Raw genomic sequence first — 25958 nt, 5'->3', positions numbered from 1 at the left:
GCAGCAAATAAAACAAAAACCTTCATCAAATTCATTCATGTTTGTGCGCACTCACCAGCGCTGCTTGGTTCCTTCAACCCTGCATCCAAACTAGAGGACTCAATCTATATTTGAACACCTGCCGCTGCAATCAGCTGTCATGTTGAGCCAACTAGATTGGGAATGAGCTCTAATCTGAGAGTGTTAACTGAGCAGTTTGGAGAATTACAGGCACTTTGAGGTCCTTCAGATTCTGTGTTGAGCTGGAACAGCTGTGGGTCCCACAGCGCCCAAACATGCTTTATAAAATGCAAATAATACTGCTGTTTCCAAACCGCCACATTCCAAGTTTGGCTTTTTAGGAATTGGCCCCAGAATAAAGATTTTGAATGAGGATTTTAGCGGTTCCTTGTCTGTACTGGAGCTGGAGAAGGGAAGTCTTGTCCTAATGTCCTTGAATACTTTCTGCATCCTGCTGTCTGTTTTTTAACGATCCTGTTAGGGGCTCAGGTGGAAATGGCTCATTCCTAAAGAAAAAACAGCTGGAAATATGAGTAAGTGATAGTTTAAGATCCACAAACCCCCCTGCCACACCCTCACACCCCCATCTTTAACCTGTCTCTGCTGAAAGATGAGCAGCGAGGGGCGTTAACACCTGGATTCACTGGATTACTTTCATCACTCCCATTCGTCTGTTCTTATTATTTCAGAAGGGGACACTAAAACATTGCAGAATCAAACAAACGCTGTAGCATCAGAATGCGCTGTCATTGCTGGTCAGGGTTGGACTTGACCTGCCAGTTTTCTGCTGTCCTGCAGCAGAGTTTTGTCTGCAGGAGAGCAGCCACTGTCATGCAGGAAGACACGTTCGATGAAGGCCCGATGGAAAGAAACCAGCAGCTTCCTGTTAGGGTTTTATCTTTAGAGCACACTGTGGAAATGAGGCTTCTGCTTTCTGACACTTTTCTATGATAGCAGGTGACCATGACGGGTTCCCATAGATGTGGACGTCCATCACTTTAGGGGCACATTAGCTCCAGAAGGTTTAGTCCTGAGCTGATCCAGAGCGGTTCCCTTCAGTGTGAATGCAGACAGACTTTCCAATGAGCAGGAGATGAGCTAAAGACGAACTACGGACACGACTTGTATAGAATTATTTTGTCTTTGAGTAAAAGTGACTCACAGTTTTAAAAATGTTTTTGCACAACTGCAGGAAATGCTCTGTCTCTTCAGAAATCTTTTTCAGATCCTCAAACACACACAGATTCACAGACACGAACTCAAGTTACAACCTTGGACTCTTTGTCTCAACTGATCAACCAAGAAGCTTCAATCGTAATCTACCAACCTACAGAGGCGGACTTACCATAAGGCAAAGGAAGGCGATCGCCTGGGGCCCCCAACTTTCTATGGGCCCCGAGCTGAACACTTAAAAAAGATGTCTCAAATAAATTTTACGTCCATCAATATTTAACTCTGTCATGAAAAAGAAACCCAATTTATTCAAATGGCACATATGATCATGTAAATGTGCTCCTCCCCCGTCTTTCTGCAGAATTGGTATATTCCAGTCAGCATTGGTCCGGAGGCAGCATTGTCAGACTGGGCGGTTTCCCGCACAATACGGTGGTTTTTATTCTGATTTGGCTGGTAAAAATTGCTTTAGGTAGATTGACACAATTTGGGCAGGTTTGGGATTGCTTCCTGGTTGAAATATGTGTCACCTGGCTTCCGGGGAGAGGCAGGTGACAGGCAGTGTTTCACCAAAACACAGAATGAGGCCACCACCAGGCACTCACCTGGGGACCCCAGACCAGGCTCCAAAGTGAGTCACCGGTGATGCTAATCTGAGCGACTTGATTGGATGTTGCTTATTTATTCTCATAAAAGGGTTTTGAGTTGTTCTTTGTCTAGCTCGCCAACTAACACCTGTCTTCCATGGTAGACCCTACCAGGGGAGTAAGCCCCAGGGAGTTTAGCTCCTGGGATTAGCTCAAAATAACCTCTCTACCGTACGCTCCCTTACAGACAGGGTGAGAAGCTCGGTCACCCGCAGAGAGCTAGGAGTTTTGCCGCTGCTTCTCCACATCGTGGAGTTGAGGTTGTGTCTGGGATCTGGACCCCTCACTGGGAAGGTCTTCTGGTTATGTCTCACTTGACAGAGACCCAAGGGAAGACCCAGGACACACTGGAGAGACTATCTTGGGTGGCCTGGGAATGCCTCGGGGTCCCCCCCAGAGGAGCTGGGGGAAGTGGCCAGGGACAGGGAGGTCAGGGCATCTTTGCTAAGACTGCTGCTCCCAAAACCCAGTCTCAGATGAGAAGAAGAAGACGGATGGAATAAGCTGCTGCAGGTCTCAGAATAGTTGGGACAAGAGGTTTTAAAAAGATTCAGCAAATAAATAAACACCCACAAATGCAGTTTACACTTCATTTACTTTACATATGTCATCCATGTAAAAAAAATACTACAAAAACATAATAAAACCACCAATAGCACCAATCATATCAATATTATAAAACATGAAATAAATCTAGCAAATTCATTGTTTGATACAACAGAAAATATATTTTGCTGAACATTGCTGAGATCTAAACGTTGTACTGTCCCTTTAGTGTTTTCTGTTTGTGAACATACTTGGAAGACCAAAAGGTTTAGTGGTTTGATATCTGCGTGCGTGCATGCATGTGTGTGTGTGAGTGTGAGTGTGCGTGTGAAAATGTGTGTTTTATTCAGAGCTAAAGGTTGAAGGAGGGAGCTATGAGTTGGCTCTTTCCTCGCTCTTCTCCTGTTTTTGGACTCTTTTTGCCCTGACTACATTCCAGCCTCTTCTGAGTAAAAAGGAGAAGCAGACACATGGATATATGAAGGTGTGTGTACATGTGTGTGTACGTGCGTGTGTGAGAGAGAGAGAGGGAGAGAGAGAGGAGGGGAGAAATGAATTAAAGGCTTGCTTGCCCAGCCTCAGACTGTGCAACGTGTCTGCTGTTGGAGGATCAGATGGCAGAAAGCTGCTGCGTCTCCCTGCAGCTCATCTGCTCCATAATGGCTGCTCTCTGCTTAATTACAGCTCACTTGCAGCTGGACCGGCACTGCACACACAGTTCTGAGCGGGGAGGACCAGGGAACTACACATATACACCTTTATTTGCACTGGGGGAAACATTGCTGCTTTAAAGGGCTTTTATTATTTTCAGCCAAAAACACTCATAATGTCTGCAAACCCCACAATTGTGCAGGTATTTGACAACAGGGGCAGCGTCAGCTCGCTCCCTGAAAACACGCCAACACCTGGTTCACCCAGAGGCTCTGCGGCCCTTAGCAGTCTGTCTGTCTGTCTGTCTGCCGGCCTGTCTGTCCTACTTTTCATTCGCTTTCCAATCCAAAGTTTTCAGCTCTCTGGTGAACTGTATGCAGTATTTTAGAACAATTTTACCAGCAAAAAGCTGGTTAACCCTTGTGCTATCCTAGGCCCGTCAACGTTGGGAGTTGGGTCATCTAGACCCACTAGACAGTGCTCTGAACCTTTTTTCTTCAATGATTTGTGATCTTCACTGGTGTCTATGGATTCCATGAAATCTTTCCACCTTTATCCACCTTTGTCATGGTAGGGAGAACACGTCAATGTAGGGGTGGGATCAGCTAAGATAGCCAAGGGTTAAAGACAACAACATTACTTTTTGTGGGTTTGACCTTTTGTAAACAGTTTTGCCAATGGTGTGGTTTGTATCATTATCTTATTAGGATGTTAAGATACTGAGTTCTTGTGCATGTGGAAGTACAAGAGAGGAAAGCAGAGCAAAACATTCTCTGATGCTACAGGACAGCAGCATGGACACTGACAGCAGAATCCCACAAGAACGGAAATCAACCAACCCTTCTCCATCCAATCACTCATCTACTCATCCATCCAGCCATTTCTTGTCTTTCCATTCACTAGCCAACTATGATCTCTCCATTTATCCATCCATCCAACTCATCCATCCATTCATTTACTGATCCATTTTAATATTCATCTATCAACTATGCAACCATTCATTAGTTACTTCTTCCATCTATTATCCATTTCTCATCCATCCACTCATTGCCAATCCTTTATCTATACATGATTCCATTCAATCATTCATCAATCAATCAATTACCTATCCATCGATCCACTCATCTATTCATTACCCATCTATCATCCATTCTTTATCCATCTGTTACTCATCGATTATCTATCTATTTATCCAACCATTTAACTTTCCATCCATCCATCAATCTGCCTATATTTTCATCCTTATTATATTCATTACCTTTCCTTTATCCATTCATTGATTTATCACCTATCTGTTATACATACATCCATCCATCCATCCATCTATCCATTCTTTTATTCATTCAATACCTTTCTATCAATCTCTTCAATCCTTATTTAGCCTTTCTTTTATCCATGTATCCATATTTTCCTTGTCCTGAAAATGATCAGCAGGGCCAGTCAAGGATCAGGATGGAGGATTTAAAGAGTCTGTGTCTCTTGACACATATAGGTTTTCTTCTTGGTCTGCTGTGAATGAAAAAATCCCATATGGAAGTCTACTGCACTGACATAGATCCATTTTGAAATGGTAAAAAAAAAACTATGTACTGAACGTTTGTGTAAGTTTACTTACATCTTTAGATGTTACTGAAAGCACAGCTGGAGGCTAACCTGAACCTGTAAAAGAGCTGCTACTGCTGAGAAAAGGCTGATTGAGTTGATCTTGAATTGCTGAAAAAAAGAGTTTTCCAGGTTTTATATGGGCTCCTGTATTTGTCTGTGACATGTACGTGTTTCTCCCAAATACACACATTTGAATAAAAGGGCTTTTTAAGAAAAGATGCTCAGAGGAGGATTCAGAAGTTCAGAAGTGTGTAAAATACTGACAAACCCTGGTTCTGGTTGTAAAGAGAGGCTCCAGCACCAGAACTAGAACCTGAGATGATGCTGTGAACCCAAGGTGAAGTCCAACTCCAAATGAAATGAAGAGGAATCAGGAAGTTAGGCAAAGTGACCATCAAAGCTGCGGCAGAGGACCCTCCTCTGAGCCTTTGGTGCTTCTGTGGATCAGGTTTCCTCTGTGGAAAGACCTCCTTTCCTGCCATCCAAACCTTCTGTTGTGCAGATATGGAAGGAGGGATCTGTTGTTTTTTTTTCCTTCTTCAGCTTTGAAGGAGGCGCCTTTCTAGTCTTCCCTAAACGTGAGCAGCTGCAGCAGGCTGCGCCCCCAAGTTGCTCCAGTTCTGGAACCTCCCAGCTCTTCAGGCTCCCATATAAAAAGTGTGGTGGAAAATGAGTGCAGGCAGTAGGGTGTTTTCTGCTGGGGTCAGGAGGACTTTGGACAGACGAGCGGATCCTGCCCCAGACACCCCTGTATGAGTGGAGTGTAGCAGAAGGAGAAAACATCCCCAACTTTCTTCCTCTCTTGCCTCAAAGAGTCTACATGTCAGGTGGCATCTAGACATGTTCAGCTTTGTGGATTTGCGGCTGCTGGTGCTGCTCAGCTCTGCGGCACTCCTGATCTCAGCGCAGGGCGAAGATGACCGTAAGTCTCATCAGTGTTTCTTGGAGCTTCTCAGACCCTTTCTCTTTGACCGCGGGACTCTGTTTTGGGCCGGACGCCGGTGAGATTTACTGGAAAAAGGCAAAACTTTGGGGGCTCGTGCTGCTTTGCCTCCAGACGGGCAGACAGATGTGCGTTTTTTTTTTACAGCGCAGGGTAACACATGAACCCCCCGCCACCCCCACCCTTGCAGAAATGCACCAGAACAAGTTGCTGCGTGCTTTCAACTCTTTCTTCCAGGCAAGGCTTTCCTACTAGAGACAAGTCACAAGGAAAGCATGATGCCCAACTTTTTTCATGCCTCCAAAAGTAGAGTAGTAAAATAACCTTTTTATGCTTTCACATGGATTCCATCATACATCATTCCACAAATCCTTGTGCCTCAGCTGGCCTACCACCCCTACAGGTACGAGTCTGAGTGATGTGGCAGTAATGAGCTTGCCTAAGGCCAAGGATTGCTAGACAGATGAGATCCATGGTGAGAAAACACAGAGGGGAGAGCAGGCACAGTCTTGCCTGCAGGACTCATGAAATGCTTGAACCCGCTTTAGTTTAACATCTTCAAGCGTGTAGATCAGCTCTAGCAGGCCAAAGCAGATCGGGCAGATGGAAAAAGCTTTCTTCCTGTGAGAAGACAAAGGAAACGAGAACCATACAGACTAAGTCAGCTTTTCCAGATGTTCCTACCATCTGGAACAGAATCAGGAGTCTAGAGATGGGCCACGACCCTTACAACAGTGTCTGAGCGACACCTAGAGGCCCCTTCTGCACCTGCACTAGCCACATCCCCACGCTCTTCTTTTTTTTTCCCTCTCCTCCTTTTCACTTTCTTTCCACTCGTTTTTGTTTCCTGTAATTGCAAACACATGTGCTGTGTTTCCATGGGCTGCTGCCAAGCTGACGGGCCGCCGCTGCTTTTCCTCTCTGAGTTCAGCACTTTGGCATGCTGGAAGATTTACAAGCACTCTGAAAACAGGCCTGGCCAGAGGCTGGCGTCTGCAGAGGGGTGCGCAGCGGCACCCATGCAGGTCAGAGAGGAGGACAGGACCCTGCTCTGTACCAAAACCATCTGGAGACATCTGCCTTTTCCTTGGCTGGTGTTTTTCCACTTACAGCAGAGGCTGACCTGCGTCAGGCCCAGCAGGATGCTGACCCCACAGTCACCTCTGACCCTTTCAGTTTAAGTCCCTTTTGTCTAAGTTTGATCCTCTTTGCAGCCGTGCATCCACAAACAGAGGATTTGTCAATCTATTTCTTCCTTTTAAAGTTGAGGACAAACTAAACGTAGTGGTGCAGAAATTTGTGACAATCTTTGTTCTGATCGTTTTCTGCCAAATATGACTCAGCAAATTAGGAAAATATAGCAAATCTCTTCTGAAAATGGCTTTTGCTCCCCTTAGTTTAGTCGTACATGAGTGTGTTTGGGAGTGTAGCTCCCTGACCTGGCTTGTGTTGCCCTCTGCAGGCACAACCAAGACCTGCATCTATGAGGGTCAGGTGTTTGCCGACCGGGACGTGTGGAAGCCCATGCCATGCAAGATCTGCGTGTGCGATGCCGGTTCCATCCTCTGCGATGAAGTGGTGTGTGAAGAAGTGACCTGCGCCAATCCCATCATTCCCCACGACGAGTGCTGCCCAGTCTGCCCTGACGACGGTATGAGCCTTTCTTCAGAACACATAAAGGCCGCAGTGCACAGTCAACCTAAGCTGTTTGACATCTCCAAAAAATCCAAACCTCTCACACTCCCACCTTCACAAAGGTCATCTTCAGGATTTACCTGAGGGCCTTGAGCTCCATGTTTTTTGCTCCACATGATCTTTTCAGAGCTTTCAGTTTTGTCTCCTCCTTTCCTGAGAAATATGGAAGGACACATTCATGCAGTACATTCCTAACCTCCTCGCCCTTATTTCTCCTCTTCAGGCTACAATGAGGGCGCTGTGGAGGTATGTAGCATTATTTTTTTCACCCATCTATACTTTTGTTATGGCTCTCTCAGTTGTGTCAGTTAATAGAGCCACTCAATGATTATGGTGCTTCGTATAAAACAAGCAATCATCTTTTGCACGATTAGTGGTGTCATGATGAAGCTGATATTCGTTCTTTTAACCACAGGGAGCCAAAGGTCCACGTGGGCCCAAAGGAGAACGGGTAGGTCCAGCTCTTTCCTTCTTTGGATTTGATTGGATCTGAGCCGATCCTGCAGATCTTTTGCTGCATTTGAGGCAGCAGAATGCGTCCAGGCTGAAGTAAAAACAGGCCTCAGATGTGAGGACAGGGTCAATTCCAGGGCGGCTTCCACATTCGGCTTGACGTTGCTCTCTCTATTTGTTGTTCTTTGCGAACATCAGAACATTTCAGGAGTGAAAAGTTTCATAAAAGCTGTTGTTCTTCTGCATTAATGCATCGTGTTTGGACGACAGCATTCTGGGAAACAAGGAGCCTGAAGGCATCAAAGGAAACCCAGCAAAGTTCAGTCTGGGTCACAGCAGCAGAGACTTTGATTCATTTCAAACTTTCTTTAAACAATGTTATTATTTTTAGTTGAACTGGTGCTATCTGAGATTAAACAAGGATTAACTGGATCATGCCTCAATCAAATGCAAATACTTAATCTGATATTGGAAATAATCAGTCTGATTATTTGTAGATGGAATTTTTGATAAATATGAGATGTTATGGAGTAATTCTGCCACAGACAGAGGCTGTTTGTGTCAATCCTTACATCAACATCCCGTGTCACGTGGCGACTGCCAATCCATTTTTGGTTGGTCACAAGATCATTTTGGCTGATGGATATGCTAATCCATATGACTGTGGATGCGTCTGTAAAGAGAGAGAAAAAACATTTTAGAGTTGCAGACCATCATGTGACTCAGTCATGTGACACAGTGGTCAGGTGTTTAGAGCCCCCCCCCCCCCCCCCTCTCTTTACCACATGGTCTTACTTCTGCTTCCTTTTTTCTCAGGGTCCTGCTGGTCCACCTGGCAGAGATGGTCAACCTGGCCGACCTGGTCTCCCTGGACCTCCTGGCCCCCCTGGACCCCCTGGCCTTGGCGGAGTAAGCCCTCATTTTTTGTGTTTTATGTGAATTAAGTATCTGGCTGCTTTGTATACAGTCAGAGCTGAAGGCCATAGTCTTAGGGCTCAACTTTCCAAAACTACCACACAGCATTTTTGGTAGCTCTTCTGTACAGGACAACATTCATAAACAGCATTACTTTGAGCTCTGGTGCATTTGAGGAACCCTGTAAATAATGGCTCTTCTTACTCTAGTCTGAGATACTTAGAAAACTGAGGTCAAGAACAATTCTTCCTTGATAATGACCTTGAGTCTGGAACAGAACGTTGGATTTTGATGCATGGTCAGTTCACTCCTGGGCTCCTGCTTCTTAACATTTGGAGACAACAGTTGCTGAGCCAAGGCTCTACAGTTGGTTCTCTTTGAGGAACAATAGTCAAACTCTGCTGAACCAAATCTTTAAGACAGACATAGCTGGGATTTGGCTTTACAGTTCCTCCAATGTAAGACTCTCACATGACCCATCATCCTGAACAATACTAACTAACTGAAGTAGATATTTACCTTCATTACTGCTATTCATATGTTACACACAGCTAATTTTATGATACTCCATCAGTGTGGAACTGTTCTCCAACTATCCATTCTGGGTCTTTACTATAAGGCATGACACTCCCACAGGCATTTTCTTGTGGCACAATTCAAACTCCTGCACATTTAGACGATGTTTGATCTTCTTTGATGTTTTGAAGAAGAAAAAAACTGGATTTGCAAAGGAAGGATTATGATCATGTTGCAGAAATAAAATGTATCATTTATGGTGTCTTCTGGTTTTTAACAACATTGCTTTGTTTTTCCAGAACTTCTCCCCACAGATGTCTGGTGGTTATGATGACAAATCTCCAGCTATGCCTGTCCCTGGACCCATGGTGCGGCACTTTGACACACAGACACTATTTAATAGTCTTTTTGTAATTGGTGATGACACAATTCTGATCTCTGCTTGTCTGGCAGGGCCCAATGGGATCTCGTGGTCCTCCAGGACCTCCTGGTGCTAGCGTGAGTGCAACTCTCCTCTGCTTCCTTCACTGAGTACACTTAAGATTTAAAAAAGAACATTTCACAACTTCATACCATACCAAACCGTTCATTACCATACCTAACCACACCAAATAACGTGTCATTGGCTACGAGGTTGGTAGTTTTCTCACAGCCAAAAGGCTGGTGGTTCAATTTCCTGCCTACCCCAGTCACATGTTAAAGTGTCCTTGATAAGGCACTGAACCCCCATTTGCCTCAAGGGGGCTGTAGAGCCTCTTGCCACTTCTATGTGAATGTGTGCATGTTAGAGTGGGTGAATGGGTAGGTGGGAGGCAAAGGAAAAGAGCTTTGAATAACAACTGTTAGAAAAGCTCCACATAAGTATGGGCTATATAACATATCATACCACACATTATTATATGGTATTACCGTACCATACTGTACTATAATATACTGCACTGTACTATACTGTAAATGGTAAAAGGCGTATACATGTATAGCGTTTTTCTTTCGTCAAAGGCCCAACATGCTAACAGTCACACACACATTCACACACAGGCGCCAACCTTCCACCAGAGGCAAGGTTAGGTTCCTTGTCTGTTGTCCAAGTATACTTTGCCACATGTACTATACTATACTATACTATACTATACTATACTATACTATACTATACTATACTATACTATACTATACTATACTATACTATACTATACTATACTATACTATACTATACTATATCATACTATACCTTACCATACTATACTGTACTATAATATAGTATACTATACTATACTATACTATATTATATCATATCATATTATACCTTACTATACTATACTGTGCTATATTATACTATACTGTACTATATGATACTATACTGTACTATACTATACTATACTATACTATACTATACTATACTATACTATACTATACTATACTATACTATACTATACTATACTATACTAGACTACACCATACTGCACTATACTTTAGTAAATATGTCACTACACTAAACTATATTATGGTAAAAGGGACACTGTACTATACTACAGGGTTCCATTCCGTAGTGTGTCCATGCCGGATTGTCAAAGTGGAACATTTTGCATGATTTCTGCATTTCCTTATTCCAACATACCTCCCCTATAGGATGGTCATTTTCATGTCACTGCGTGCTTCGTGTTTAGGCTGGGTAACAGTGAAAACCTGCACATACTGTATTCTGAGAAACACTACTGTAGTACTTTCATCTGTACTTAGTCAAGCTGAGAAAGATGTGAATATCTAACCAAACAACTGAAAACAATTTACTTAAACAACATAAACCTTTAGGACCGGCATCAGAAATGAAAAATAAACAAACAAACAAAAAGATTAATTCTGAAACAACTAAATGTGCCGTTTGATTCTATCTTAATTACATTTTTTTGCTATTTTATTGTCATTTTACTTTCAATGTTGAGTTTTAGCAAACTCAAACAGCACCCCTGTATGATCACGTTTTGCCATGAGCTGTGCACATTTTAAAGGCTAACACATTCATTTTTTGTGTATCTAAAAAAACAGATTGCTTAGAATCAAGAAATACTGTACTATGAAAGCCTTTGATTAATCCTTAAAGCATAATATCGAAATCAAGATTGTTGAAACATCACATAAGACCAGACCGAATGAGAATGGCATTTAAGTCAGCATGACTTACATAAAAAGTTCTTAAAGTGTAGAGCTGTACTCAGCTGTGCCGTCATGAGAAGTTTAGGTTACTGTTACCTTAAGTGAAAAACTGTCAGGCATCAGCAAAAACGGACTATTCCTTAGTAAAGGAGAACAATGTCCAAATGTAAGTCATAGAAAAATGTGGGCTTACTTGTGGAACTGTTTGTGCCTACAGGGACCTCAGGGATTCACAGGTCCCCCTGGTGAGCCTGGAGAGGCTGGAGCTCCTGTAAGTCTTGAATCAATGTTACAGAGTTCATCCTTTCATTACAGGTTTACCTTAAAAGACCTTCCTAACATTGTGTATTTTTCATCTAGGGTCCCATGGGTCCACGTGGACCTGCTGGTCCTCCTGGAAAGAATGGAGAAGACGTAAGTAGTCCAAATCGCCTAACATTTAGAAATCTGCATATGGACCTCAGTTCAGATTCAAAATGTCCGTTAACTCTTTCTCCTCCCATTTACTTGATCAGGGTGAATCTGGCAAACCCGGTCGTGCTGGTGAACGTGGACCTCCTGGCCCACAGGTAGATTGTGTACAAGTCTCTCACTGGGACAGCTGATCTCGAGTGAAACAGAGTTGATGTGCTAACATTGTTTGACCTCACCAGGGGGCTCGTGGTTTCCCAGGAACCCCTGGACTGCCTGGCATCAAGGGACACAGAGTGAGTACGAGGCTCCATCATGGCTCCACATAACAGCTGGAACTGAACATCTCACGTCAGCCGTTGTAACGTTCGCTCATCTCCTGTGTGTCGTAGGGTTTCAGTGGTCTGGATGGTGCAAAGGGAGACACCGGCCCTGCAGGACCCAAGGTAAGCGCCCCTACTTAACAGTAACTCACATGTGACCAATCGAACAGCTGGCTTTTTCTTTTGCCGCTGTGTTCTAGCTTATGCGATGTGCTTTTATCTACCTTTGTATTTTTCCACTTCCCAGGTCGTCATTGTAAATAAGACCATGTTCTTCATGGCTTACCTGGTTAAATAAAGGTTAAAATAATTATAGTAAACAAGGAGAAATGTGTGTTAAGGTTCAGCCTGCTATTATGAGGTCCCTGGGTTATGGTGTCAGAAAATATCCTTGATGTTCAAATTATAACAATCCTAGTGCTGGACATCAAATGTTAGATTTTCTGTTATTGGCCTTTAAAAACTTTGATTTAATCCAGTCTTACTATAGCTGCCCCCAGATGACCTCAGTTCTGAGTGGAGCCATAGAGCAGGAAAACCCATGCTCAAGTGCTTCTGCAAGCTTTCTTCCACAGTCACTGCTGGACCTGTCCAGAAGCTGCTCTAAACAAACATTTAAGCTAGTCAAAGATGCAAAAATCACGACCTATTTTGATGTGATAAGCTGGCCTTTGTGTTTTATTTTAGGGTGAGGCTGGAACTCCTGGAGAGAATGGAACTCCTGGTGCCATGGTGAGGACACGAGCACATCCCAACACCACAGTCCTCACTGAGACCTCACCCCTAACCCTGACTGTGTTTGCTCTTCCAGGGACCTCGTGGTCTGCCTGGCGAGAGAGGTCGCGCCGGTCCTTCTGGAGCTGCTGTAAGACCTGCGGCACCAACACTGCCTGAGCACTGTCCTGGATTAATATCTGTGAATGTACGGTAACCTCTGCGCTTTTCTGCAGGGAGCTCGTGGTAACGATGGAGCTGCTGGTGCTGCTGGACCTCCCGTAAGTCTGTCCTTCTCTATAACTAACAGAAACTCACCAAAGTGTAGATGTTTATCTTCAGGAACTTAGAATAGAAAATAGCCTAATAAAATGGATGATAGAAACCACTCAAAAAAATCCCTTTTCTTTGATAGCAGTGTTACCATAGCAACCAATAGAAGGCGGTCCTCTAAAGAACGTTTTTACGTTTTGTACTGCTACCACAGCTTCTACTTAGCTGGCTAAATTAGCAGTTTCTGAGCCACAATAGTCTATCTGAAGCACTTGACCACATCAGCCATGTCAGCACGACATCTAAGGAACTGTTTCTGTTTGTCTGAATCCCTTTTGTTTGTGCTCAGGGTCCCACTGGCCCTGCTGGACCTCCTGGATTCCCTGGTGGCCCCGGAGCAAAGGTATGTTGATATTCAAGATAACTATTATTGAAAAAGGAAAAGCTTCCTTTTAACGTGTTTACTTCTGCTCTCTTCTCTGTTAGGAAAGTTTTCTCTAACAGTCATTATTTAATTAACAATCGGTTCCTATTGTGAGTTAATTATTAGAAAAACCAAAGTTTAAAAAGCATGGAAATGATCTTTGGAGACAGCTGTCTTTGTCAGGGTCATTTGGTTGATGGTAGATGAAAGAGCTCATGTTTGTGCCAGATAGTGTTTCTGCTGTATCTGCAGCCATTTTCCATCCCAGAACAAGTCTTTGGCTGAGTTACTTTGTCCACCTCTTCATAGATTTGACATCAAACAATTACATATCAATGCTTTTCTACAGTCATCTGTTTGATTTCTTCCCTGTCAGGGTGAAATTGGACCCCAGGGTGCTCGCGGACCCGAAGGTCCTGCTGGAGCTCGTGGAGAGCCTGGAAACCCCGGACCTGCTGGTCCAGCTGGCCCCTCTGTTAGTATGAAGCTTGAATGTTTTGTTTCAATAATCAAACATGAAATGATTGAAGTGGTTTTTTTTTACTTTTCTTTACATTTAGGGAAACCCTGGAGCTGATGGAGCTGCTGGAGCAAAGGGAGCCCCCGTAAGTCTCTCTCCTTGGTGATTTATGCTCTATTGTGCATAAAATAGATAAGGAAAAATGAAAACGTTGTCGTTGATAGGCTGAAACCCCAGTTTGTGCTTTAAGGAGCTAAAATGCTCCTCCTTCTGTGACTAAATTTTGATCTCTGCTGCCCCCTGCAGGGTGCTCCTGGAGCTGCTGGAGCCCCTGGTTTCCCTGGACCACGTGGACCCCCAGGACCTCAAGGTGCTGGTGGTGCCCCAGGACCCAAAGGAAACAATGTAAGACAGCTGTGTGCACAGGAAAGAAGCATCTCAGCAAAATATAACTAAACTGAGGTGGAAAATCTAGTTTATCTTTATCATTTTGTCCAACCTTGGTATATTAGCAAATAGCTATTTCTTTTTATAATTTACTTTGTATAAGTTGCAGTTTTTCTTTCAATTGTCCTTCAGGGTGAAGTTGGTGCCCCAGGAGCCAAGGGAGAGCCTGGTGCTAAGGGAGAGGCTGTGAGTTCAGTAGAAATAAACACAACATTTACCATTTTAAAGGGTACAAATGTTTACAAAGGACCTGTTTGTGTTTGTGTGAATTTTGCAGGGTGCTCCAGGTGCACAGGGACCCCCAGGAGCCCATGGTGAGGAAGGCAAGAGAGGAGCTCGGGGAGAGCCTGGTGCCCCAGGGGCACGAGGAGCACCTGGGGAGCGTGTAAGCACATTTCTCATTTTCACAACTATGCTTATTTTTACTTTATATCAATAGTGTGATGATGAAAAGAAATCTATCCAAATCTGTGAGAATAAACTGAAGAAAAATGAATTTAAACGTTATTCACACCAAAAGATAATCTATAAAAATAAAGGGTTATTTTAGCTGGTTGGAGGGCAAATTTTACAGATTTTTACAGAACAACCCTCATGACGTAGTCATGCAAATATGACTGAGTGGTCAGAAAACTTGAATCAACATGAGGCATATAAGGTGAGGCCTTCCAAAGGCCCACAGAAATGATTTTAAACCATTTGTTCTGCATCCTTCATGTTTGAACAGCAACATTTGAACAGCTTTTTGTGGTTACTGCATCCTGTTCTGTTCTTATGACCCTGCTGACAAGTTCTGTTCTTCTGTTTTTATCTGTCCACAGGGTGCTCCTGGAGGTCGTGGTTTCCCTGGTTCTGATGGCCCAGCTGGAGCCAAGGTAAATTCAGAACACAGACACACACACCAGGATATGCCCAGTTTAACATCGCAATAACCAACATCTTGTCTATTTCCTCCCCTCCCTTCCCCGACCATCACAGGGTGCCCCAGGTGAGCGAGGTGCCCCTGGTCTTGTTGGACCAAAAGGTTCAACTGGGGAGCCTGGTCGCACTGGTGAGCCTGGTCTGCCCGGTGCAAAGGTGAGACTTCCTGCAGTGAACTGTTACAGATTTCACCTCTTCACCATGATGACCCTCCTCCACTGCTCTGCAGGGAATGACCGGTAGCCCTGGAAGCCCCGGACCCGATGGCAAGACTGGACCTGCTGTAAGCTCATGTCCTTCATGTTCTTTTTTGGTCTGCAGATTGTTAATATCTAGTTTGTGCAGTAATTTAGACTTTTTGTTAAATCCTGATAACAGGGAGCCCCTGGACAAGATGGCCGCCCTGGACCCCCTGGCTCTGTTGGAGCTAGAGGTCAGCCTGGAGTCATGGGCTTCCCAGGACCCAAGGGAGCTGCTGTGAGTACAATTTCAGCTGCTTTGGGTTGGTCTGATTGACTGAAGCAATCAGTGAGACACACAAGTACCCCATAATCTCTGTGCTGTGTTTTCCCTCAGGGTGACGCTGGAAAGCCTGGTGAAAGAGGAGTCATGGGACCCACTGGCCCTGCTGTGAGTTGTTCTCTTGTTTTCACTTGTTTGCATCCTGTTCTTGATAAGTTTTAAATCTAATTCTGACTTCCTGTCTGAAAATGCTTTTTTGCCCTTAGGGTGCCCCTGGAAAGGATGGTGATTCTGGTCCTCAGGGTCCTTCTGGACCTTCTGTAAGTGCACAGTGCCCTCCATGTTGCTTAACAGTGTAGGTGTTGTTAGAATTAACATTGTTTGGCCATCCTTAGGGCCCCGCTGGTGAGCGAGGAGAACAAGGACCTGCTGGTGCTCCTGGCTTCCAGGGACTTCCAGGGCCTCAAGGTGCCATTGGTGAGCCTGGCAAGCCTGGCGAGCAGGTATAAGCTAATGGGGGGGACAAACCTATAAATTCTATACAGGTGTGTCAGTTTAATGAGAGTTTTAACGTTTTTTCTTTTGTGTGTGTCTTTTTATTCAGGGACTCCCTGGTGACGCTGGAGCCCCAGGACTTACTGGAGCTAGGGTAAGTTGTCGTTTTGATGGTCACATAATACTCTGTCGTGAGTGGTGTCAATTGGCCAATCAAAGCTAGTCCTTTACTTATTGTTTACATTAGCAATTACCATACACTCCAGCAAAAAAATCAGTCACAAAGCCAATGCCTGTGAACAGTGAAGCAACAACCATACACGTAAAAAAGATTAAAAGTGAATTTTTCCTCCTAAACTAGGAACCTGGAGTAATCACAACTGGACTTTGATTAACAACAAGCCAACATTTTGTCCTCTTTGTCCGATCATATTTTGATTTAGTTTTCAGTGATTTTTCAATTTGGATTATGCCATTTTTAGCCAAAATCCCAAAACCTGTGTTGTTTTCTTGGACATAGTTTCTGCAGAGCGGCTGGAGTTCATTAGAATTTCACCTCTGAGTTGTGGGCGGGACCTTTAAAGCATCCCCGCCCCCTTTCCCTCCCCATTGCTGATAGCTCGGAGCAGGGGGCTTGTAGCCCTCCCAGCGTATTTTCTACATCACTATTTTTCACCTGGCATTTTTTTGTCTGCTCCTGATTTACCACGATTTGAATTTTGATCTCAACTATCTTTCTATAAGTCCACCAGCATCAGAAAAATGTCACAAGAACATGTTAAAAACAGCAAGAACTCTATTTTCGTTGGAGTGGGTTGGTAAATTGTAAGATTTGCTCGCAGGATGCAAAAACAAAGAAAAATCACATCTAAACATTCAATGATTTTACTCAAAGCAAGCTTTCTATTAAAAAAACCACATCACCCATCAACTCACTCTCCTGTAACCTCTTCCTATAGGGTGACAGAGGCTTCCCAGGTGAGCGTGGAGCACCTGGCCCAGTTGGACCTGCTGGCGCCCGTGGATCCCCCGGATCGGCTGGAAACGATGGTGCCAAGGTCAGCTTCACACAATAGAAGGATTGAGGAATTTCAAATTAACTGTATTTGGAAACCGAATAGCACCAGTTTCTGACCTTCGTTATATGTGTTAGGGTGACGCTGGAGCCCCTGGTGCTCCTGGAGCTCAGGGTCCTCCTGGACTGCAGGGAATGCCTGGAGAGCGTGGTGCTGCTGGACTTCCTGGTCTGAGAGGAGACAGAGTGAGTTTTAGCCTTAACATGTCTGTGTGTTAAATAATGAAAAATTTGTTGTGAATAATCTAAATAATTAACTGAACCATCAATCTTTCTAAAAAAAATAGTCTTTGGGTGATTTACCTGCCTTTTCCTTGTCTAAATCCAGGGTGATCAAGGAGCTAAGGGTGCTGATGGAGCTCCTGGAAAAGATGGTGCTCGTGGCTTGACTGGACCCATTGGACTTCCTGGCCCTGCCGGAGCACCAGGAGACAAGGGAGAGCCTGGTGCTGCTGGACCTGTTGGACCTGCTGGAGCCCGTGGCGCCCCTGTAAGTAAATGTATAGTTCGATGTATAATTCGGTCAATGAAAACTTTATTTATTTAATACTGCAATAAAAAAATCTTCTCTTAAAGGGTGAGCGTGGAGAATCTGGACCACCTGGACCTGCCGGATTTGCTGGACCACCTGTAAGTCTTCATACATAAATCCTTAAGCCTTCTCTGGGGTTTTTCTTTTTTTCTTAGGTCCTTAAAATTAAACTTTCTCTAAGCCTCTGTTATTTTTCTAAATGTTAGGGTAGTGATGGACAACCTGGTGCCAAAGGAGAATCTGGTGAGAATGGTGCCAAGGGAGATGCTGGTCCCCCAGGCCCTGCTGGACCAACTGGTGCTCCTGGACCTCAGGTTTAAGGACAATTTTTTATAGAAATGAAAATTCACAATGTACTTTGTTTCTCAAATTGAGTTCTTCCACTTTCAATGACAGTATGACATGTTTATTTCAGGGTCCCGTTGGAAACACTGGAGCTAAAGGAGCACGTGGTCCCGCTGGTCCACCTGTAAGTCACCATTCTCATTCACCACAACCACCTTTTTCTTTAGTTGGACAGTTTGAGTTCAATTTTAAGTAGGAAAAACATTGTAATGATTCAAAAAAAGGCACCCAGTTGTAAAGTAATGAATCAAACATTATCTAGTAGTTAGTTTATTTGACAAGGTCAAGAAAATTGCTAATATTACTAGAGGTGGGTGTCCCTCCACATTTTAACTTAATTGCAAACACGCCAAACTCATCAACAGAAAGCTCCCACCTCAGTATCTACAGAGCTCAGGTAACTAATTACATGACACCGGTTGTTTTTCTAGGAAATTAAACAAGACTTTGGTCTTTGTACACAGACACATGCTTGCCAATCCATCCATCCATTCTTAACTCACTGTATCCCTTTTGGGGTCACGACGTTGCTGGAGCCTATCCTACCTACTGTTGGGTGAAGGCAGGGTACACCCTGAACAGGTCACCAGTCTGTTGCAGGGACACACGTTCACACACTCATTCACATCTAAGGGCAATTATGAATCATCACTCAGCCTATAGGACATGTGTTTGAACTGTGGGAGGAAGCCAGAGAAGACCCAGACATGCACAGGGAGAACATGGAAACTCCTCACAGAAAGGTTCCAGCTGGGTTTTGAACCTTTCTCACTGTGAGGAGTTAGCGCTGACCACTACACCGCCGTGCAACCCAATCTATTTTTGCTAATATGTCATGTTTTCTTTGAAGAAAAACAACAACAAGAACTGCTAAAGCACACATCTTCTAACCAACTGTAAAGCAGTGGAGGACTGATGGTTTTGTCTTGATTTGCTACTACATCAACTTAAATCCTTGTAGTCAGGGAGTCAACCAGAAAATGATTTACTTGGTTACCAAAAAACCATGTGTCTTATGACGAAAGGTTAGCTGGAGATCCCAAGCTTATCAACAGGACCACCTTCATCGCCGGCAAAGAGGAGAATGATGGTTCTGACAGAATTGAAGTGCCTGAAGAAAACTGCTCTGAAGAGTTTAGGAAAACCTCTATTTAGTGAAGGAGGTGCAGAAAATTCCTCTGAAATTACCACATGCAGAATAGCTATGTCACTTCCACACATTCATGACACTAATCGTCAAAAACAGAAAACAAACAGCTTAAACCCCTCTTGTGGTTTCTTTGTGTTTATGTATTATAACGAGGTTAAAAGCCATTTTAAGCTTCTTTTAAGTTCTTTCTTTCTAGTAGAGGTTGTGTTGTTAAGTACAACACGTGCGAAGCATATGTTAATCTTAGTATTTTTATTTATCAACCTTTAAATGACTGACATTTATTGGCTTTCCCTTCCTAGGGTGCAACTGGTTTCCCTGGAGGTGCTGGCAGAGTTGGACCCCCTGGCCCCGCCGTAAGTTTCTTCCATTGTTAGAACCTGATGGTTAGCAGCCCTTGTCCCTGAAGCAGGGTGCAACACTTCAAACCTCACAACCTCCATCCTCAGGGCAATCCCGGACCACCTGGACCCACTGGCCAAGCTGGCAAGGAAGGACCTAAAGGAAACCGTGGTGAGACAGGACCTGCAGGTCGCCCTGGTGAAGTTGGTGCTGCTGGACCTCCAGGACCATCTGGAGAGAAGGGTAGCCCTGGTGCTGATGGTGCCCCTGTGAGTTTTCTCTTCGTAATAGTTCGAAATAGAGTAATTGACCAATATTTGACTGATCTGAACTGTGTTGTTCCCCTCTGCAGGGATCTGCTGGTCTGCCTGGACCTCAAGGTATTGCTGGACAGCGTGGTATTGTCGGTCTGCCTGGACAAAGAGGAGAGAGAGGCTTCCCTGGCCTGCCTGGACCTGCTGTAAGTTCTTCAAAAATCTCCATGCTGCTCCGAAAATTAAATTCCTTGACTTTAAAAGGAATGTCAAGAAATGAAGTTCTGAAAACAGAACTGTCCTCAAATGAAATAAACAATAGCAATTAAGATAAAAATGAGATCAGTGGACTTTTATCTCTGCACCCACAGGGAGAAGTTGGAAAGCAGGGACCTGTTGGCCCTGGTGGTGAGCGTGGACCTCCTGGACCATCAGGACCCCCTGGTCTGGCTGGACCCCCTGGCGAGCCTGGACGAGAGGTATGACCCATCCAGACTACATGCTATTGAACTGCTCTTCTCTGTCATCTTGTTGTTGTTTTTTCAGTTCGTTTACATCACAATTGGATTTTTTGTAGGGAACCCCTGGTAATGAGGGATCAGCTGGTCGTGATGGAGCCCCTGGACCCAAGGTGAGCTCATGAAGCTCTGAGCAATGTTGGTCTGCTCACAGCTGAGGCCCAACATGCTCTCAGTCCACACGCTGTCACTGCAGTTGGTTTTGTAAACCCTGATGTTGATGGGCATCCACAGCTTGAGTTTGTTTGAAGAGGGAAAAAAACTCTTATTTTGCTCTCACATCAGCTTGGATGGAACAAAGCACTCAAACTTTGGGTTTAACTGGTTTGGTATTGCCTTTAAGGGAGACCGTGGAGAGTCTGGCCCCTCTGGAGCACCTGGTGCCCCTGGCCCCCCTGGAGCACCTGGACCAGTTGGACCCGCAGGAAAGAGTGGTGACCGTGGAGAGACAGTAAGTGACAACACCAACCAAAAACGTGTTTGGCTTTTCTTCATTGCAAAGACAATTTGGGATGGGAATTGGGATTGGGACAAATGGGATTTTCTTGGACCTCCTCAGAAGAGTATGTCTTTATTCTGTCTTACAGGGACCTGCTGGCCCTGCTGGCGCTTCTGGCCCTGCTGGCCCTCGTGGACCTGCTGTAAGAGATTTGCTTTAAAAACAGAAAATAATAACGGCTAGACCAGCAAATGGGTGGAAAACGCTCATCCTTTCTTTTGTTTGTTCTAATAGGGACCTCCTGGACTTCGTGGAGACAAGGGCGAGACAGGAGAGGCTGGAGAAAGAGGCATGAAGGGACATAGAGGATTCACTGGCATGCAGGGACCACCTGGACCTTCTGTACGACACCTGACCCATGAGCTAAAAAATACTGAACGCAAAACAAACCTACTGTACCATGTTAGAATAAAATCTTCCCCCTGGTTTTATGGACTCATAGGGACCACCTGGAGAGCAAGGACCTGCGGGATCTGCTGGACCTGCTGGGCCTAGAGTAAGTTATCCATCTCAGACTTTTCACAACTGTTGTGGATTTGATATTTGAGATCAAAATGTTCTCCTTGCTGTTTTTTAGGGCCCTGCTGGATCTGCCGGAGTTCCTGGTAAGGATGGCATGAGCGGCCTTCCCGGACCCACTGGACCTCCTGGACCCCGTGGTCGCTCTGGAGAGATGGGACCTGCCGTAAGTCTGACTATTTTCTGATGTTTTTATTCTTTGAAGCTAGGCAAGACAGAAATATGTAATACATGGCATTTCTGCAAACGTTTTAGGGTCCCCCTGGACCCCCTGGACCTGCTGGAGCCCCTGGTGCCCCCGGTGGCGGATTTGACCTTGGCTTCATTGCACAGCCCCAGGAGAAGGCACCTGATCCCTTCCGCATGTTCCGTGCTGATGATGCTAATGTTCTCCGAGACCGTGACCTTGAGGTGGACAGCACCCTGAAGAGCCTGAGCCAGCAGATCGAGCAGATCCGCAGCCCTGATGGAACCAGAAAGAACCCTGCCAGAACCTGCCGGGACCTTAAGATGTGCCACCCAGATTGGAAGAGCGGTGAGTACAGAGTTTTGTTTTGGCATTATGCAGGTAGTGTGTTGAGGTTTCTACAAAAACTTAACTTTTCTTATCCTGTCATATGCCTTTAGGCGAGTACTGGATTGACCCAGACCAGGGCTGCACTCAGGATGCCATTAAGGTTTACTGCAACATGGAAACCGGAGAGACCTGCGTGTCACCCACTCAGCGTGAGGTCGCCCAGAAGAACTGGTACATTAGCAAGAACATCAAGGAGAAGAAGCACGTCTGGTTTGGAGAGACCATGAATGATGGCTTCCAGGTAAAATACTGTTTTTTTCCTGCCATTTCAATGAAACTTCAACCTAACGTTTGGGTTTTGCACAGCAACAATTTTGCATTTTTGTCATTCATCTTCAAATTTCCAGCAAGGTCAGTAACTTTTCTACTTTTATTTTTTCTGCACAGTTTGAGTATGGCAGCGAGGGCTCTTTGCCAGAGGATGTCAACATCCAGCTGACCTTCCTGCGCCTCATGTCCACTGAGGCATCCCAGAACCTCACATACCACTGCAAGAACAGCGTTGCCTACATGGACGCCGCTGCTGGAAACCTTAAAAAGGCCCTTCTCCTCCAAGGTTCCAATGAGATTGAGATCAGAGCCGAGGGTAACAGTCGTTTCACCTACAGCGTCCTGGAGGATGGATGCACGGTAAGGCGGCACTCCCCAACTTCTCTTTGTTGCCCAACTGAAATACATAGCTAAAAGTGGCAAACGTGTTGATAAACACAATGCTGCGGTATCTAAAAAAATACATCTAACATGAAAAAAGTTGTTTTCTATGTAGACACTAAAGCCTCCTCTTCTCTCCCTCCAGTCACACACCGGTACGTGGGGCAAAACAGTCATCGACTACAAGACATCGAAAACATCTCGCCTGCCCATCATTGATATCGCTCCTATGGACATTGGTGCTCCAGACCAAGAGTTTGGCCTTGAAGTTGGACCCGTCTGTTTCTTGTAAAAAGAGAAATCTGGACTTGAAATTGTTGTGCGTGTGCGTGTGTGCGTGTTTTGTTTTTTCTAGCAGTCATCTCTTCCCCAAAAAAAAGTCCACAAACACATTGTTCTAATGTATTTTTCTGGAAAAACCAAACCCTTGCTCTAGATTCTACACGTTTCCAGTTGGTGGTTGTTCCGATGACCGTCTTTGCCTTAAACCTGCACTACAGCAAGAAAAAGAGAGCAGCAGTGCAGTGTCATCTGTACTGTCAGCTTTGGGACCACTACTTTTTATGTTTTTGAACCTTTTTTTTTTGTTTGTTTTTGCAATGCAAACACCAAGGATCCTGTAGAGAAGACATTTCGCTTCACTGGCAGCAAGAAAATAATATATGCCTCTGTAAAATGTAAAAAAAAAACACTTCTCCCCTTCATGCAGCCACACCAGGCCTCCATGGAGTTTACAGAAACACACAGGTGACTTTTGTAATTTTTTTTTAACCCTCTGCGCCCTGCAGAATGAAAGGACGGTCCCAGCAGACAGAACTCGGTTGCTCTGTACCACATTTCAGGTGATGATGAATAAAAGGTGAAACTGACAGCCCCGGGTGTCTCTGTTGTTCTGCACTCCTGTCCCAAACTGGCCTCACCTTCCTTCCACTGCGTCCACTCGTGCTGCTGTTCCACGTCTGGTTGCAGCTGATTTTGTGTAGTTTTACCTTTTCCCTAAAGAAAAGTCACATTAAAACCAACTGCAGACAAAAATGGGTTTGAATCTCTATTCTGAGTAGGACGTAGGGCTACCTCAAGCAAAGAGAAATTCAGAAAAAGAGCGTCGATATGAAGCCTGTGACAGTTGTGGGGGAAGTTGAGGTGTACTGACACCCAGCAGAAGCAGTTATATCTAAGACCAAAGGTGCTATTCTTTGTTGGAGGTCTACTGACTGCACTGCAGTGTTCAGCTCAACAATGGTGCTAAAATCAAACCCAACTTTTCGTTTTTGGAGTCCAGAATAACACAGATTCTCTGGTGTTACTGCAGGCAAGATGGATCTATTTCTTCACGTCACTCTCGCTCCTGCCTTTGACCTCCCATCATCCTTCAATCCCACCCTTTCATCTGTTGTAGCTTTTTCTTGTTCTCATCTGCTTCCAAATTTCAAACCAGACATCTGAACTCATGACCAGAAAGAGCAGTTTGTGAGAGAAGTTAGATCGACACACTCATGGGAGAAAACAGCACAAGGATCTGTACCTATTTTGTATATGTATAATAAATTGAGATGTTTTTAATTATTTTGAATGCTGAAATAAAGCATGTTAATTCGTCTAACAGTGAATCCTGTCTAATTCAGTCGCTTACTCACCAAGTTTTGTCAGTGCAGCTTCAACATGTCAAAAACAGACGAGCTTCTGATGAATCTGCTCCGACTTTTAGATGGACAAAAGAGATGTGGTCCTAGTCTCTTCACAGGTCTCTTATTTTGATCAGCATGTGCTCTAAATTTCATTAAAACAGCAATGGTTTCATAAATAATCTCTGTAACTGCAGAGTTGGAGAATAAGAAGAAAGAAAGCACGTCCCACCTTTTTGGGGGGAACTTCCCAGCCAATTAATCCAGAGACTTCCATAATCCACCAAGAAAATACTTGTCTTTATATTCCAATGAGAAAGATGTGGATCTAAAAAAGCGTGGCTGAGCTAGCTGGAGTCTTCCAGCAGTGGTGAGAGCAGCAGTCTGGACTGAGATGCACTGTAGAGCCGAGAGCTGCTCCCCAATCAGCCTGCTGGCACCAGCCGGGCTCACAAAGACCCCGATTGTCCACTTTGCAGGAAGGAGGAAGGGAGGAATCTACCTAGGACCTGCAAGTAAGTATGCACTCCCAGCGGGAAGCTGGATTAAGTCTGCAAACGGCACGACTTTGTTTTAGGCCTGAAGAGAGGAATGCTCACCTCTCCAGTTTCACCCCACAGAGGAGGCTCTGTGGTCAGAAACAGACATCAGAGGCTTTTCCGTGGATGGATGTCGATAAAAAGAGAGCAGGAAAAACAACTTCAGATGGAAATGAAGAGGAAGGTGATCTGAAGACTCGGTATAGAAGTCTTCCCGTGGTGTTATGTTTGTAAAAGTTTTTTCACTTCCCAAGAACACTGTTGGTATTTGGACAGAAAGTTTGCAGCTTTTTAATATTTTTTTCTGACGCATTCCTACTTGATCCATCATGGGTGCAGATTCAAAAAGAAACCCAGAACTTTTAACAGGAACATTTGTAACACAGACCTCAGTGCAGCTCTGGGTCCAAATGACCCACAACCACTGTCAAACAGTGAGGAAAACTCTGAATGAATCCTTTCAACTTCAAAAATCCTATTCATTTTTGCAATTTCCATAACAGAGAAGAAGTGATAATGTCGGTACACATGGAGCTAATAGTCCCTTCACAAATTAATAAAAAAGAGCTTTATATGCTCTTTATGAGCTCCTTACAATATTTTTCTATCAATAACACCACAGAGGGGCTAAAAAAGCTTGTTTTCTGTCCATCAGAATTCAAACATTAACATAAAATATTAATTATCATAAATCTTTTTAGCCAAAATCAAAAGTCATTTTAGTTTCTGCAGAGAAATGAAAACTCACCTCTGAGTTGTGGGCGGGACTGTTGGAGCAGAGTAAACCTGCCCTGACTTCCCATTATCCCTTTGTTTACATGCACTCCTGCTATCCTACAGCCCCTCACAAAATAACATTAGCAGAGCAATATCAAATCTGTCCAGCCGTTGTTACGGCTGTGGCCGTATTTGGTTTTGTTCTGTTTATATATTCTATGTTTTGTGTACTTGGATTCATATCAGAGTGGGACTTATGTGTTTTTGTGCATCTTAGTGTGTCTGTTTATGTCTGATTATTTTCAGGTGTGCTGGAAAGGGTGTGGCCTCCCATTGGACAAGCTGATGGAGGCAGCCTTTAAAAGCACCACATGGAGCTCCAGTCTGTGA

General features: G+C 44.4%; 1 protein-coding gene and 1 long non-coding RNA gene across 2 annotated transcripts; one reads left to right on the top strand and one right to left on the bottom strand.

Moving 5' to 3' along the window:
• Nucleotides 1-5297: 5297 nt before the first annotated feature.
• On the top strand, nt 5298-24297 carry col1 (collagen type I alpha 1). The gene is made up of 49 exons (NM_001122918.2): nt 5298-5544; nt 7028-7216; nt 7484-7506; nt 7676-7711; nt 8530-8622; nt 9444-9512; nt 9598-9642; nt 11513-11566; nt 11656-11709; nt 11811-11864; nt 11949-12002; nt 12099-12152; nt 12717-12761; nt 12841-12894; nt 12980-13024; nt 13366-13419; nt 13817-13915; nt 14001-14045; nt 14207-14305; nt 14480-14533; nt 14625-14732; nt 15169-15222; nt 15326-15424; nt 15498-15551; nt 15647-15745; nt 15845-15898; nt 15997-16050; nt 16126-16233; nt 16335-16379; nt 17185-17283; nt 17379-17486; nt 17629-17790; nt 17877-17930; nt 18039-18146; nt 18248-18301; nt 19630-19683; nt 19777-19938; nt 20022-20129; nt 20295-20402; nt 20501-20554; nt 20785-20892; nt 21029-21082; nt 21175-21282; nt 21383-21436; nt 21518-21625; nt 21715-21994; nt 22087-22277; nt 22424-22666; nt 22833-24297. The coding sequence occupies exons 1-49, from the start codon at nt 5463-5465 to the stop codon at nt 22977-22979; spliced, it is 4341 nt and encodes a 1446-aa protein (NP_001116390.2). The 5' UTR covers nt 5298-5462; the 3' UTR covers nt 22980-24297.
• On the bottom strand, nt 7513-8600 carry LOC111947788. Its single transcript, XR_002873724.1, has 3 exons — nt 8509-8600; nt 8286-8386; nt 7513-8003 (listed from the first exon to the last, which is right to left on the bottom strand). It is a non-coding gene; the product is annotated as an uncharacterized LOC111947788 (long non-coding RNA).
• Nucleotides 24298-25958: the final 1661 nt, after the last annotated feature.

Source organism: Oryzias latipes, chromosome 8 (assembly GCF_002234675.1).
Source record: "Oryzias latipes chromosome 8, ASM223467v1".
NCBI classification, from domain to species: domain Eukaryota; kingdom Metazoa; phylum Chordata; class Actinopteri; order Beloniformes; family Adrianichthyidae; genus Oryzias; species Oryzias latipes.
This window is presented reverse-complemented; position numbering and strand designations above follow the sequence as displayed.

What these genes read in the sequence shown, in the direction of transcription:
- col1 (NM_001122918.2), top strand. Translation starts at nt 5,463, where the DNA reads ATGTTCAGCTTTGTGGATTTGCGGCTGCTGGTGCTGCTCAGCTCTGCG. An exon ending in CCCAGTCTGCCCTGACGACG is followed by an intron (nt 7,217 to 7,483) that starts GTATGAGCCTTT and finishes TCTCCTCTTCAG; the next exon opens with GCTACAATGAGGGCGCTGTG. An exon ending in TGCCTGTCCCTGGACCCATG is followed by an intron (nt 9,513 to 9,597) that starts GTGCGGCACTTT and finishes CTTGTCTGGCAG; the next exon opens with GGCCCAATGGGATCTCGTGG.